Source organism: Scyliorhinus canicula, chromosome 18 (assembly GCF_902713615.1).
Source record: "Scyliorhinus canicula chromosome 18, sScyCan1.1, whole genome shotgun sequence".
NCBI classification, from domain to species: Eukaryota; Metazoa; Chordata; class Chondrichthyes; order Carcharhiniformes; family Scyliorhinidae; genus Scyliorhinus; species Scyliorhinus canicula.
Genome location: NC_052163.1, coordinates 5340292 through 5354493, shown reverse-complemented (window position 1 = coordinate 5354493; position 14202 = coordinate 5340292). Strand labels below are relative to the sequence as shown.

Below are 14202 nucleotides of genomic sequence, written 5' to 3'. Positions count from 1 at the left end.
GGTTAAGACACGCTGTGGTTTAGGCACAACACCGTATTATTTGTTTCCGGTGACACGTCAAACTATTTGCCAAACATTGATCATGTCTTCTGACAAACCTTCCACATGTTCCTACCTATGTAGCCGTACTCGTGTTTCCCTTTGGTACTGCAGCCCACGTCACAGATCGCACGGATATTCTTCTCCTCAAAACCACATTCGTTATTGAGGAGAAAGATACGGTCTCTTTCCACCACAAACAGCAGGCTGGGAGGTGCGTGGTTAAAAGGTGGGTAGCTGTTATCATCAGCGTTCTGGGAAGAAATGGGAGACACATATTTACAAAAACGTGTTGAAGCCCACATATACTTGCCAAAAAATGAATCAGTGTTAATAAAAGCAAATGTTGCATTTTTCAACATGTTTTGTTTTGTCCCTCAAGGATTCGCCAAGGACCGAAGAAGTTACCCCACACTGCTCCCTATAGAGGGCGGCATGGTGGCACAGTGGTTAGCACTGCTGCCTTACAGCTCCAGGGATCCGGGTTCAATTCCGGCCTCGGGTGACTGACTGTGTGCAGTTTACACGTTCCCCCGGCGTCTGCGTGGGTTTCCCCCGGATACTCCGGTTTCCCCCACAGTCCAAAGATGTGCAGGATTGGCCATGCTAAATTGCCCTTTAGTTTCCAATAGGTTAGGTAGGGTTACGGTGATGGGGTGGAGGCGTAGGGTGCTCTTTCCAAGGGCCAGTGCAGACCCGATGGGCCGAACGGCCTCCTTCTGCACTCCGCCGGCTGGCGTGAACCCGGGAAGGGGGGGGGGGGGGGGGCCCAGAGAATCCCGCCCACGGTTCTAATTATTTATGGCCGTGTATGTGTCTTAGTAAGGAATGTTTATTCTAGTAACATTCGTTCTGGAATGATGAGAGAGGAACACAACAAGTCAAACTGGGACACCTTACCTGGATCAACTCCAAGACAAAATGTGTATCTTTACTGTACAACTCTGTGGACAAACGTTCAAGGCTTCTGCCTAATCGATTCTGGTGAACTTCCATCAGTTTCCTCCCCTCGTTGTTCAGTTCAATCCCAATGCCAAATTCACTCTTCCTGAACAGATATAAAATGTCTAAATGTTTCAAATTACCAATAATTCAGACTGGGCTTCAAAATTGCCACCTGTTCCAAACAAATCTTCTTTCTCCTCCCAATTAATCTATACCCAAGTGTTAAAGATGGAAAATAAATATCTGGGAATGTTTCAAACTGCTTCGAACTCCACTTCAGCGTCAGAACTGATTTTACTTTGGTGCCTACAGACACGCACTAACCTGATATTCTCAATGATTTCCCTTTGCAGATTCTCTTCTTCATTCGGTGTGTCAGCTGAACTGTCCTCGTTGCCGAGTGTTAAATCAGCAGAATCAGGTAGAGCATCATTTAATATCACGGCATCACCTCCGTGCTCGGACAGTTTCTTCTCAGCCGCCGCTTGGCCACTCATTTCAGTCGCGAGCATAAATTTGTCACCTTCCTTGTCCCCTTCGCCACCATCTGAGATAAGAAATCAAGAAGTCCAACTGTGACTTACAGTCTTTTCTTCTGTGTGCCATCTCCTTTCATCCCCATCTCTACTGAAGGAGGTGAATTACTCCTAGAGCAGGACTCTCCAGGCGGCGTCTACACCTATCATACCCGGTCCCAGGAGCTGCCAAGGGCCGCCGCAGCTTGAGCCGTGACTGTCAACGGGCTGATCAACTGTTGAGGCCATCACAGCCAAGGCCAATTCTGCCCATTGGCTAGCTTTTACAGCTGCAGCCTTTCTGCCGGGGGTCACTGGACAACGATTCTGGCAGAAAGGCCGACACAACACTGCCCTCCAGTCCAGCAAAACTGAACCGATATCCCCACTGCCACCCCCAGGAACCAGCAGCATTAATGACATTATGTTGGGTGAGAGGGTAAGCTAATGCAATTTATAGTTTATAGAAGAGAGATGATATTTATTTATGGCACAGGAACAGAAAAAGTGGCATCACCATGGACCCTCACTCGTCTTAAAGAGTGAGAAGGACGTCATTGAGATATGGATAGGGCCAGGTCATCAGAGTCAGGCTTTATACCAGGGGTGGACAAACTACGGCCCGCGGGCCGCATGCGGCCCGCCAAAGGTCTTTATGCGGCCCACCAAGTCATTAAAAAAAAAATGAAAAAACAAAAAATGTTTTAAAAAAAAATAAATTTTTTTTTAAGGTTAATGGGGGGGGGGGGGGGGGGGGGGGGGGGGGGGGGCTGTTGGGTTACTTACTGGTATAGGGTGGATACGTTGACTTGAGTAGGGTGATCATTGCTCGGCACAACGTCGAGGGCCGAAGGGCCTGTTCTGTGCTGCACTGTTCTATGTTCTATATGAGGCGCCCAGAATCATAACCGGGTGAAGTAATTATTTTACTTAATATACTATGCGGCCCTTTAAAATCGTGAATTTCTGAATGTGGCCCTTGCACGGAAAAGTTTGCCCACCCCTGCTTTATACAAAATAAATCTGAAGCACTGCTTTCCCACACAGAATTGGCTTGTGATGGCATTACCCCTCGTGATATTTATATACAGTCACCCCCTTCGAAACTCAGCTTGCGTGGATACTTAACACATTAGGACCTCGTTTGCTGTCACTGCTCCATCTAACTGGATGAGGGGTTTGCTGTCACTGCTCCATCTAACTGGATGAGGGGTTTGCTGTCACTGCTCCATCTAACTGGATGAGGGGTTTGCTGTCACTGCTCCATCTAACTGGATGAGGGGTTTGCTGTCACTGCTCCATCTAACTGGATGAGGGGTTTGCTGTCACTGCTCCATCTAACTGGATGAGGGGTAGGAGGGTGCAGGCACCCAGGAAGCAGGAAGCAATGCTTCCAGCCTCCCCAGACAGGCGCCGGAATGTGGCGACTAGGGGCTTTTCACAGTAACTTCATTGAAGCCTACTCGTGACAATAAGCGATTTTCATTTCATTAGAAGTAGCCTTAAATTGCCTCTCACCTATACTGGTCGATGTACTTTCGTACTCTGAATCAGAGTCAGATTCAGACTCGTTCACATCAGAATCTCCATCCTCGCTCAGTCCCAGAAGAGAAGACCTGCTGCTCAGCGGTGTGGAATCCACAGTCTGCATCACAATTTGCACTTTTATTAGAATAAACCTTTCACCCCCTCAAAAGTAAATCCCACATTTCCTCCACAATTGCTACAGTTTTTTGTTACGTTATTTCGAACAGGATAAAATCTCCATTGGAATGGCCAACACGGCAATGTTCCAAACGGGTGCTGGGCTTGCCGACAATGTGAGATGCTCATTGGGAAAGAAATTCAGTATACGGAAGCTGCGTTTTGTGAAAAGAATTAACTAAGTATATCATTGCCGAATCCATCACAATTCCAATACAGCCAACGAGCGTCTTGGGGGATCCACGGGCCTTTAAAATCGGTGGACGGGATCGAGACGCAAAGTCCTGCTCCCATTCTTTGACGACTGCTTGGGGACGGAGGCAGGAATGGCCCAAGCCAGGGACAGCAAACCCAGCCCGGCCATTTCAACTCGGTGGCTGAGCCAGCAAATTGTTTTCGGCGCCACAGTGTGGCACGCGGGTCAGGAAGGACTCTCTGCTCCCCCAGGTACTTGCTGAATCGGACCGACAGCTGAACCCACTGCAGGAAGAGATTTCAGATTCAATCAAGAAACTGAACCAAGAAAAGTCTCCCGAGGGGGTCGGGCTGGCCGGCTGATTAAAAAAAAATCACAATTTCTGGAAATCAATGTAGTAGAAAGCGGTTAAAATACACAGCAAGTGGGCAGCACGGTGGCACAGTGGTTAGCACTGCTGCCTCACGGCGCCGAGGTCCCGGGTTCGATCAGGGCCCTGGGTCACTGTCCGTGAGGAGTGTGGAGTTTGCACATTCTCCCCGTGGTAGGCCAAGACCCCCCGGCACCACTGACATGTGGTCCTACTCGGTGGAGCCTCACCGTCCATCCTCCATCAGCCTGGTGGGGAGGTCCAACCCCAGGGGCCTCCACCGTGGCCTGGCCCGTGATCGGGGACTACTGAACAGCGTGCCGGCGTCTCCTGGTGGGGGGCCTGTTTTACTCCGCGCTGGGCCCCTGTAGCCCTACGCCATGTTGCGTCCCGCCCAGGGTATCTCTGTAGGGGGGACTCACCTTCATTGTCTTTGATGCAATGGAACAAAGCTTGGTGGGGTCGAGTTTGGTTTGATAGTCCCTCGTCCATTCTGTAATGCCCAGAAGAATTCCCAGTTCATGCAGTCGGTTCAGATAGCCGAAGGAGGATTTTGCTGCTTGAAGGAGCAGTTGTTTGGATTCAGATTGTCCCATTACTCGAGAATATGGCTCGAGGAATACCTGCAATTTCCAAAAATTTCCAGTGCTATTAATATGCAACCTTTCAAATCTGCTTTCCAAAATTAATTTCATAATTACAAACCAGCATTATTCTTTGTATGGCAACAGTTCAGGAACCCCACCCGGAGAGGAGACATCGGGAGTGATCGTCTCCCGAGACACAGTGAAGACCGTTGACAGAGTGGAATGGAGGTACTGGAACGGGTTGGGTTTGGGTCAGGGTTCACCTCGTGGGTGAAACTACTGTGCAGCGCTCCCACGGCGAGCGTATGGACAAACACCACCAGCTCGGAATACTTCCGGCTGCCCAGAGGCACAAGGCAGGGATGCTCATTGTTCCTGCTGATATTTGCCCTGGCAATTGAGCCATTGGCTGTCGCCCACAGGTCGTCAAAGGGGTGGAAGGGCAGCCAAAGGTCAAACAGAGAGTGCAGAGTTTCACTCTATGCAGGTGACCTACTCCTCTATGTCTCAAACCCCTTAACCAGCATGGGAGGAATAACAGACGCCTGAGGGAGTTCAGAGCCGTCTCGGGTCCCAAACTCAACCAGATCAATAGTGAAATCTTCCCCGTGAACTCCCGGGGGGAGGGTTAGAGTCGGGGAAGCTGCTGTTCAAGTTGGCCCAAAACCATATTCCGATACCTGGGGGGGTCCAGCCCATAACTGGACACGGATCCATAAGTGGAACCTGCCAAGCTGAGTGGAACAGGTAAAGAGAGACCTGCGGAGGCGACACACTCCCGCCCTCCCTAGTGGGAAAAATGCAGACGATATAAATGAACGTGCTGCCAAGATTCCTCTTCCTTTCAGACCCTGATCTTCATCCCCAAGGTCGCCTTCACCAAGGTAGATAAACTAATCATGGCGTTTGTGTGGGCAGAAAAAAAAAACAGGATCCGTAAAAGTCTTGCAAAGGAGGAGGAATACGGGGTGCCTGGCGCTGAGAAACCTCCTATTCTACCACAGGGTGGGTGAAAGAGCAGGAGGCGGAATGGGTGGGAATGGAGGGGACCTCCCGTACGGGGACATACCTCCGAGCACTGGCTACGGTACCACTCCCATTTCTCCCAGCCAAGTACTCAAGAAACCCGCTGGTGGTGACCACGCCAAGGACTTGGAACCAGCTCGGGCAAAGGACTTGGAACCAGCTCGGGCAAAGGACTTGGAAGCAGCTCGGGCAAAGGACTTGAAACCAGCTCGGGCCAAGGACTTGAAACCAGCTCGGGCAAAGGACTTGGAACCAGCTCGGGCAAAGGACTTGGAACCAGCTCGGGCCAAGGACTTGGAACCAGCTCGGGCCAAGGACTTGGAACCAGCTCGGGCAAAGGACTTGGAACCAGCTCGGGCCAAGGACTTGGAACCAGCTTGGGCATCTCTTTAATCTTGGGTGCAATGTCTGCGCTGGCCCCCATCTGCAAAATCCAGAAATTGATCCCGGAGACATTAAACACACAGCCAGGACGAATGGGGTACTGATGTTAGGGGGTCTCTATCTTGACGGCAGGGTGGTGACCCTGGGGGAAATTAACAGAAAAACTCCAGCTCTCAAAACGGAACGAGCTTCGATACCGGCAACTGAGGAACTTCCTCCGCAAGGACACTGCAACGTTCCCCCGGCAACCCAGACACACAGGGGGCTGGTTTAGCTCACTGAGCTAAATCGCTGGCTTTGAAAGCAGGCCAGCAGCATGGTTCGATTCCCGTACCAGCCTCCCCGAACAGGCGCCGGAATGTGGCGACTAGGGCTTTTCACAGTAACCTCATTGAAGCCTACTCGTGACAATAAGTGATTTTCATTTTCATACCCTGCTGGAGAGACTGCCAGCATCGGGGTGAATTAGGGGACAGTAACTGCGCTGACATGTACAGACGGCTGCTCGAGGGGCCCCGTGGACGAGACCAGGAAAAGTGGGAGGAGGAACTGGGTGTGGAGATAGGAGGAGGACTCTGGATCGAAGCATACACAGGGAAAACTCCACCTCCTCATGCACCGGGCAGAACCCAACACAGTTACAGGAAGTGTACAGGGCGCACTTGACCAGAACACATATGAGCGGAGTCTTCCCGGAGGTGGAGGACAAATGTGAACTGTGCCAGCGAGCCCGGCTAAACATACCCACATGTCTGGGCCTGTCCTAAACATTCGGGTACTGGACCACCTTTTTTGAAGCCATGCTCAGGGGCAATTTAGTGTTCCCAAACCACCTAACCCGCACATCTTTGGGTTGTGGGGGTGAAACCCACGCAAACACTGGGAGAATGTGCAAACTCCACACGGACAGCGACCCAGAGCCGGGATCGAACCTGGGACCTCAGCACCGTGAGGCAGCAGTGCTAACCACTGTGCCGTGTGCTGTCCCTTAAGAAACTTATTTGGACTTGGGTGCAAAGGTTGGAATTTCTATCGCTGAGCGGATCACCCTGTCCCTTGTCTCATGTTGTAAAGTAGGAACAGAACACTACACATCAATACAGCTGCATCGCGCGTCTGAACTGGCAGCAACGTATCCGAATCCAGAAAACGGGTTCTGTGGATAAAACTGGCTTTGCTTTGTCTGCAGGTCAGGAGAAATCATGAAGCAAAGACAGAAATACAATAATCTTTATGCAGTCTGAGTGGATGAATCCTCGCTCGATTTCTCTCCAGTTAATGGAACCACGGGAAATTCCTGCAGTTTACAAGGGGGCGTCAGCCTTAGAATCCATAACAACCCTACAGTGCAGAAGGGGCTATTGGGCCCATTGACTCTGCACCAACCCTCCAAAAGAGCACCCCACCTCGGCCCTCTCCCGCCCTCTCCCGCAAACCCACCTAACCTGCACATCTTTGGACACTAAGGGGCAATTTAGCATGGCCAATCCACCTAACCTGCCCGTCTCTGGACGGTGGGAAAAAACTGGAGCACCCGGAGGAAACCCACGCACACATGGGGAGAGCGTGCAAATTCCACATGGTCACCCGAGGCAGGAATCGAATCCAAGCCCCTGGCGCTGTGAGGCAGCAGTGCTAACCACAGTACCACCCTCGTGTGCGTGGTGCTACCTGTCGTACTAAACCACACAACCCAGAGTCTCCTGGCTTCACTTCTTAGCCTGATTTCCAACGGGACAGGACTAAAGCTGCAGGACTCTGCAGTGTGGACTCTGGATGAGGACATAAACGAGTGACGCCCTGCGTGGTCGAATAGCCTGTTTAGGCTCACAAGGACTGGTTACGTGGGCATTGTGACAGACCTGGTTTCCGAAGCTTCACTGTTCCCACTAACAGCAGGTGCATAGTGTATCCAGCCATTTACAACTAGTTAATTACTGCATCATTGGTGACCCAGTTAACATTGGTGATCTGCTTAAAGCTAATACATGAAAGAAGAATATGAATCATGCAATGTTCTGACTCAGCAGCTACCTTGTGTAAGAGCGATTTGCACAGTCTCACTGGAATCCTGATGACACATTCAAGAATTAATTTGGTGGTTTGATCTAAAGTTACAAAAAACACAAAATTGTTGGAAATCAGAAATATATTACCAGAAATCAATGCTGTAACCACACTCTGAGTGAAGTTGCTAAACTCTTTTCCGGGGCAGGAGTCCGTCAGAAATTCTCCAACCGGTCAAAATGATTAATTGGTTTTTTTCATATAAATTCAGTGTACCCAATTCATTTTTTTTTTCCAATTAAGGGGCAATTTAGCGTGGCCAATCCACCTACCCTGCACATATTTGGGCTGTGGGGGTGAAACCCACGCAGACACGGGGAGAATGTGCAAACTCCACTCGGACAGTGACCCAGAGCCAGGATCGAACCTGGGAACTCAGCGCCGTGAGGCAGCAGTGCTAACCACTGCGCCACCGTGCTGCCCACGATTCAATTGTTTAGGGCAGCCATGCAGGAAGCTCCTCCAGTGGCAGCACGAGGGGAGCAGGCCACCGCTGCTGTCCCCGGCTTCCTTCTCGGACAATTGAGCCTTCTGTCCCCTTGGCTCCCAGACTCCCGCAACTGTGAAACTACAGTCCCTCGAGGGCAGGCTGTTTGAAATTGTGAATTCAATCTACAAGCATAAAACAGCCAGTACTAGGGAAAGCTTTTAGATTGCCATTAATGGACACACTAACATCCACCATGCACAAGCATCAGACACATCGGAAAGTCCATACCTACTTAAGGGAACTTATTGAAACTTACAGAAATGTGAGAGGCCTAGATAGAGTGTAAGTGGCGACAATGTTTCCACTAGCCCTCGAGGGCACAGGCTCAGACTGAAGGGACGATCCTTTAAAAACGGAGATGAGGAGGAATTTCCTCAGCCAGAGGGTGGTGTATCTGTGGAACTCTGCCGCAGAAGGCTGTGGAGGCCAAATCACTGAGTGTCTTTAAGACAGAGATAGGTAGGTATTTGATCATTAAGGGGGTCAGGGGGTATGGGGAGAAGGCAGGAGAATGGGGATGAGAAAGATATAAGCCATGATTGAATGGCAGAACAGACTCAATGGGCTGAGTGGCCTAATTCTTCTATATCTTATGGTCTTATGTTTTATTTACATTATCAAAGAGATTGTGAATCATACCCCTATTACTAACTGAATTATAATTTCTTTCACTCAACCTTGTAAACCGCGCTTTCGTCCACACAAGTATTGAGCACTTCAATGCGCATAACATTCATAACAAGTAAATTAATTAATAGCCCACGTTGATATGAAAACCATCATGGGACGTAGCTGGAGGATAACGAGGATTGGATCCTGAATATTAAGGGGAATATGACACTCAGGATGAATAGGAAGCTTGGTAACGGTTGGGGGGGGGGGGGGGGGGGGGGGGGGGGCATAGCTCTGTTAATCAAGGCTGGAATGGTGCAATAGTAAGAGATGAAGTGGTCTACACCCCCCCCCCCCCCCCCCCCCCCCCCCCCCCCAAAGTCGCATCAGTAACCACAATGTAGGACAAAGTATACAAGAAGAAATATTGGGTGTTAGCGACGAAGAGTTGGCAATAATCATGGGTGATTTTAACAGGAAATATTGAGACTGGCAGTGGCAGCCAGGATAAGGAGTTCATGGGCAAGTTTTTACGCGGTTTGAGAGGCCGCACGCTTGAGTTGACAGCGTGTGAAATTGTGCGAGAAGATGTTGGTCGCACATCCTGACATCATTGCGCACTCCCGCAATATTTCAGTCAGGAGTTCAAAGCGGGCCCACAAACAAATAAGTGGCCAATTAAGAGTCAAATAAAATGGAATTCACTTGGCCTGTCCAAGTGGATGGATGGTGGGCGGTCAATCGGCCAGGCTGTCTTTATCTGTCTGCTTCAACCTCGACCCAGGGTGGGGTGAAATGTCTTGAGATGCAATTTAATGAAAAACAAATGTCTGGGGAACTGAATAACACTGGGCGGTGTTGGGACGGTGTTGCAAAGACAGTTTGCTGCTGTTGTTTTCATAACGTTTAAGTTGAGAAGGCCTGCAGCTCTCCCGACAGCTCTGTGGCAGCTTACTCCTTGAGCAAGTCCATTAGAAGCATCAACCCACATCCTTCCTTTTCTCAATGTGCTCCTCTTACAGCCCTCAGCCTTTCTCAGCAGATGCTGGCTGTCTATTAATTAGCCAACCACTGTAGCCGATCGCTGCCAAAGTGCATTTCGCGCCCGCTCCCTGGCCTGCCCAGTATGGGCGCCCAATGGCCGCAAATTACAGGTCCACAGAATGTTTTCAGATAGTTTCTTGGAACAGCACGTTCTGGAACCAGAGGACAGGATTATTAAAGAGCTCAGGGTGAAGGCTCCCCAAACATAGTAGCGACCATAATAAGGTTGAATTTTGCATCCAGTTTGAAAGGGAGAAGAGTGGGTCTAAGACTAGCATTTTAAACTTAAATCAGGGCGACTATGTGGGCATGAAAGCTGAGCTGGCTGAAGTGAACTGGAATACTAGGTTAGGGGATAGATCAATAGAGGGGACATTTCAGGGAATATTTCAGAATACTCAGAATAAGTATATTCCTGTAAAGAATAATTCTAAGGGGAAGGCCGGAATCCGTGGTTAACTAAAGTAGTGTAGGAAAGCATTAAACTTAAGGAATAAGCATATAACTGCACAAAGGCAGGTCAGATGATGCGTCAGAATATAAAGCGTGGCAGAGAATGACTAAAAGGTTAATCAGGAGAATGAAATTAGAGTAAGAGAGGAAGCTAACTAGGAATGTGAAATAGGGCAGTGGCATAGTGGTTAGCACTGGGGCTACGGCTCCGAGGTCCCAGGTTCGAATCCCAGCCCTGAGTCACTGTCCGTGTGGAGTTTGCACATTCTCCCCGTTGTTGCGTGGGTTTCACCCCCACAACCCAAAGATGTGCAGGGTAGGTGGATTGTCCACGCTAAATTGCTCCTTAATTGGAAAAAGAAATAATTGGGTACACAAAATTTATTTTAAAAGAAAGAAATGTGAAATAGACAGCAAGAGTTTCTACAGGTATTTAAAAAGGAAAATGAGTGAGCGTTGGTCCTATATTTGCTACTTTCTCGTCTAATGGAACTTTTCCAGAATCTCATGAATTTTGGAAAATTAACACCAATGCGTTTACTACTTCATTCGTCTCTTTTAAAACTCTCGGATGATATTTATCAGGACCTGGGGTCTAGTCGGCCACAGCTCCATCGATTTGCTCAGTACAGCTCTCCAGTGATTATAATTTCACCAATTTCCCCTCTCCCTTCAAGTTACGGGTCCTCCAGAGAATGATTTGGGGTTAATAGCTGATAATATGGAAATGGCAGATAAAATGAACGTTGCTTCTGTCTTTGCTATAGATGACACCAAAACCATTCCAGTAATAACTGTAACTTGAAGGGAGAGGGGAACGTGGTGAAATTATAATCACTGGGAAAGCTGTACTGAGCAAATCCCACCCGCCCGGTCCCGGAATATTTTTAAGGTGGAGTTGGATTGATTCAGATTGGTTAGCGGGGATTAAATGGGAATGTGGAATTTGAAACAGACATATCAGCTATGATCTGAATGAATGACGGAGCAGGGGTCAAATGCCTACTTTTGCTATTTCACATGCTCATATAAATCAAGACAAGAAATTTTGAGCCATTGGCAGCTCTTAGGTTGAACCATTTTATCAGAGGGGCATGATTCGAAACCCAGATACGCGGAACAAAAGTGACCTCACCTTCTACACCTCCAATCTCTGCCAAAGCAGTTTCCATATGATTAGCCAACAGCGCCAAGGGAGCATTTCTTAATCCATCAGCAACCACAATGGAAACCAAATGCCCCGCTATCCCTTTGGGGTCACACAACTTGGCCGCCTGAGCAAACAGCTTGGGACTCGTTTCGGTGGTCAGCCTCAGCAACACTCCTGGTTTTACTTCCAGGGCAATCAGGTCATTGAGCACAGCTGAACCTGCAACGGGAAAGAAGGAGATTCCATTGATCATTCCACATGCCTCATGTCCCAATAAGTTTCACAGCCGTCCTGCTGGGGGAATGCAACAAACATTTTGTGCACATTCCAAAGTTTGACTGTAATAAAAAAAAATGGACAACCAGTTAATTTGCTTTTGGTGCTGTTGCTGGAGACCGATGGGAGATTTTGGTTGGAGCGCAGGAGAACGCGCTGGTCTTCGCGAAGGAACGTTACAGGATCTTTAGGGCGGGATTCTCCCAACGGGAGTCTAAGTGCCGACGCTGGAGTAAAAACCGGAGTGTTTTATTCCGGGGTCAGCGACCGTTCCCAGACCCGATTCTGGGGCCTCCGTGGGGCTGGCAGGGTGTGGCACGATTTGAGGGGGCGGGGTCTCGGCACGGAGACCCGGAGCCGCGTAAAAGACGCGCCGCCTTGAGTCCTGCGCATGCGCAGTTGGGCGGGCGCCAACCTGCGCATGCGCAGTGGCCGTCCTCCCCCAGGCCACCCCGCACAACAATGGTGCAGGGCAAGAACATTGCCGGCAGAGGAAAGGAAGCCCGCCGACAGAGAGGCCGGCCCGCCAATCGGTGGGCCCCGAACACGGCCAGACACTATCGGAGGCCACCCCCCGGTGAGGAAGCCCCCCTCCCCCCCGCACAGGCCGCCCCTTGCGTTCCTGCAGAGTTCCCGCCGGCAGCGACCAGGGTGATGGCACGGCGAGACTCTATGTATCGTAGCGGTCCGCTCGGCCCACCCAAGCGGAGATCGGCCGGCCTGCCAATTCCAGCGGCCCATGGCCGATGCTGCGCTAAACGTGCCGGCGCAAATGGTGCCAATTTTCCACACCTCAAAGAATCGCGCACCGGTGCCGGGGCACCTTGGCGCGATTGCTCCGATTCTCCGGCCTGGCGCAGGGCTCGGAGAATTGCCCCCTTAATGTCCCCTTCAAATAGAGGAAGAGACTCGGTGCCTCAGACAGTACAGCACTCTCTCAGCATTGCTTGCACGTCACAGCTTTGACAATGTTTGCAGGATGTGACCTTCCGCAAGAGGACAAAGAAGTTAAATGCCAAAAACTGCAACACCCTTTTCTATTTAAATCAAACATTTTTCTAAAAAAACAACAGTAAGGAAGGAAATGAGTTTAATGGTGTCACGTCGATGGAGTTGACTAAACAAACAGTTAGAATAAGATCACCCAAGCTTCCTAAATATGTTAATTTTAATTCACTTAATGAATTAAAGATTTAAAGTGAAGCAGCAGAATTCCATTATTCACATCTTTCATCAGGATAATACTTCCATTTGGATTTTGTTTAAGTATTTTTTTCACAGGATGTGGATGTTGCTGTGGGGCCAGCGTTTATTGCTCACCCCCTAATTGCCCCTGAACCGAGTGGCTTGTTTGGCCATTTCAGAGAGCTGTCGAGAGTCGACCACATTGCTGTGGGTCACATGTAGGCCATCCCTAAAGGACAGAGAACCAGATGGGTTTTTACGACAATTAGGGTCATCGTTAAGACTTTTAATTCCAGATTTTTTAAAAAATTGAATACAAATGTCACCATTAGCCACCACCTGCACTTTGTGCTTTGCAGACGGTGGACAGGCTTTGGAGAGTGAGGAAGTGAGGAGGTGACTTACCTGCTGCAGAGGCAGAGTTCCCAGCCTCTGACCAGCTCTTGTAGCCGTGTTATAAATGTGACTGGTCCAGTTCAGTTTCAGACAGCTCCGAAGATTGGGGGAGGGGGGGGGAATCAGCGATGGTTTGGATGAGTGACAGCTCTTCTAGATTGTTCAAAGTTCAACATTCGCTGGGTTTCTGAGATCTGCCCACTGTGGATATTAGGCGAGTGGCAATGGGCGTGCTGTGGGGAGGAGGGAGGGTGAGAATGAGGAGGAATGAGGGCTGGGGAGGGGTGGAGGACCTTGCTGCCTTTCATAAAACCAGGTCGAAGTGTCAGAGAACCTCAATGGTCCTAACCAGCTTGCACATTTACTGAAGGTCAGGGCGCCTTGGTACAACATCTACAGTTAAAGCATAACTAGAAATAATAGCCATGATGTGGAGATGCCGGCGTTGGACTGGGTGAGCACAGTAAGAAGTCTTACAACACCAGGTTAAAGTCCAACAGGTTTGTTTCAAACACGAGCTTTCGGAGCGCTGCTCCGAAAGCTAGTGTTTGAAACAAACCTGTTGGACTTTAACCTAATGTTGGAAGACTTCTTACTAGAAATAATAGAAATTGGGTAATGTATAAATATAACATGTGATAATACTAATCTTTATTAGTGTCACAAGTAGGCTTACATTAACACTGCAATGAAGTTACTGTGAAAATAACTGGGAAGTGCTTACTTTCCAAACCAAGGTGAGCTGCTTTCTCTCCGCAATGTC

At 49.4% G+C, this 14202-nt stretch overlaps 1 protein-coding gene across 1 annotated transcript in view; it reads right to left on the bottom strand.

Moving 5' to 3' along the window:
* wu:fj29h11 (protein NO VEIN) overlaps positions 1 to 14196 on the bottom strand; it is a 79501-nt gene extending 65305 nt beyond the window's left edge. Inside the window, exons 1-8 of the mRNA XM_038777867.1 lie at positions 14164 to 14196; positions 11568 to 11801; positions 7801 to 7874; positions 4192 to 4392; positions 3018 to 3144; positions 1309 to 1531; positions 940 to 1087; positions 116 to 293 (exon numbers count right to left, since the gene is read on the bottom strand). Of these exons, the coding sequence (XP_038633795.1) occupies positions 116 to 293; positions 940 to 1087; positions 1309 to 1531; positions 3018 to 3144; positions 4192 to 4392; positions 7801 to 7874; positions 11568 to 11604 (988 nt within the window). The 5' untranslated portion in view covers positions 11605 to 11801; positions 14164 to 14196. The remainder of the gene's footprint in view (positions 1 to 115; positions 294 to 939; positions 1088 to 1308; positions 1532 to 3017; positions 3145 to 4191; positions 4393 to 7800; positions 7875 to 11567; positions 11802 to 14163) is intronic.
* Between the last annotated feature and the right edge of the window lie 6 nt (positions 14197 to 14202).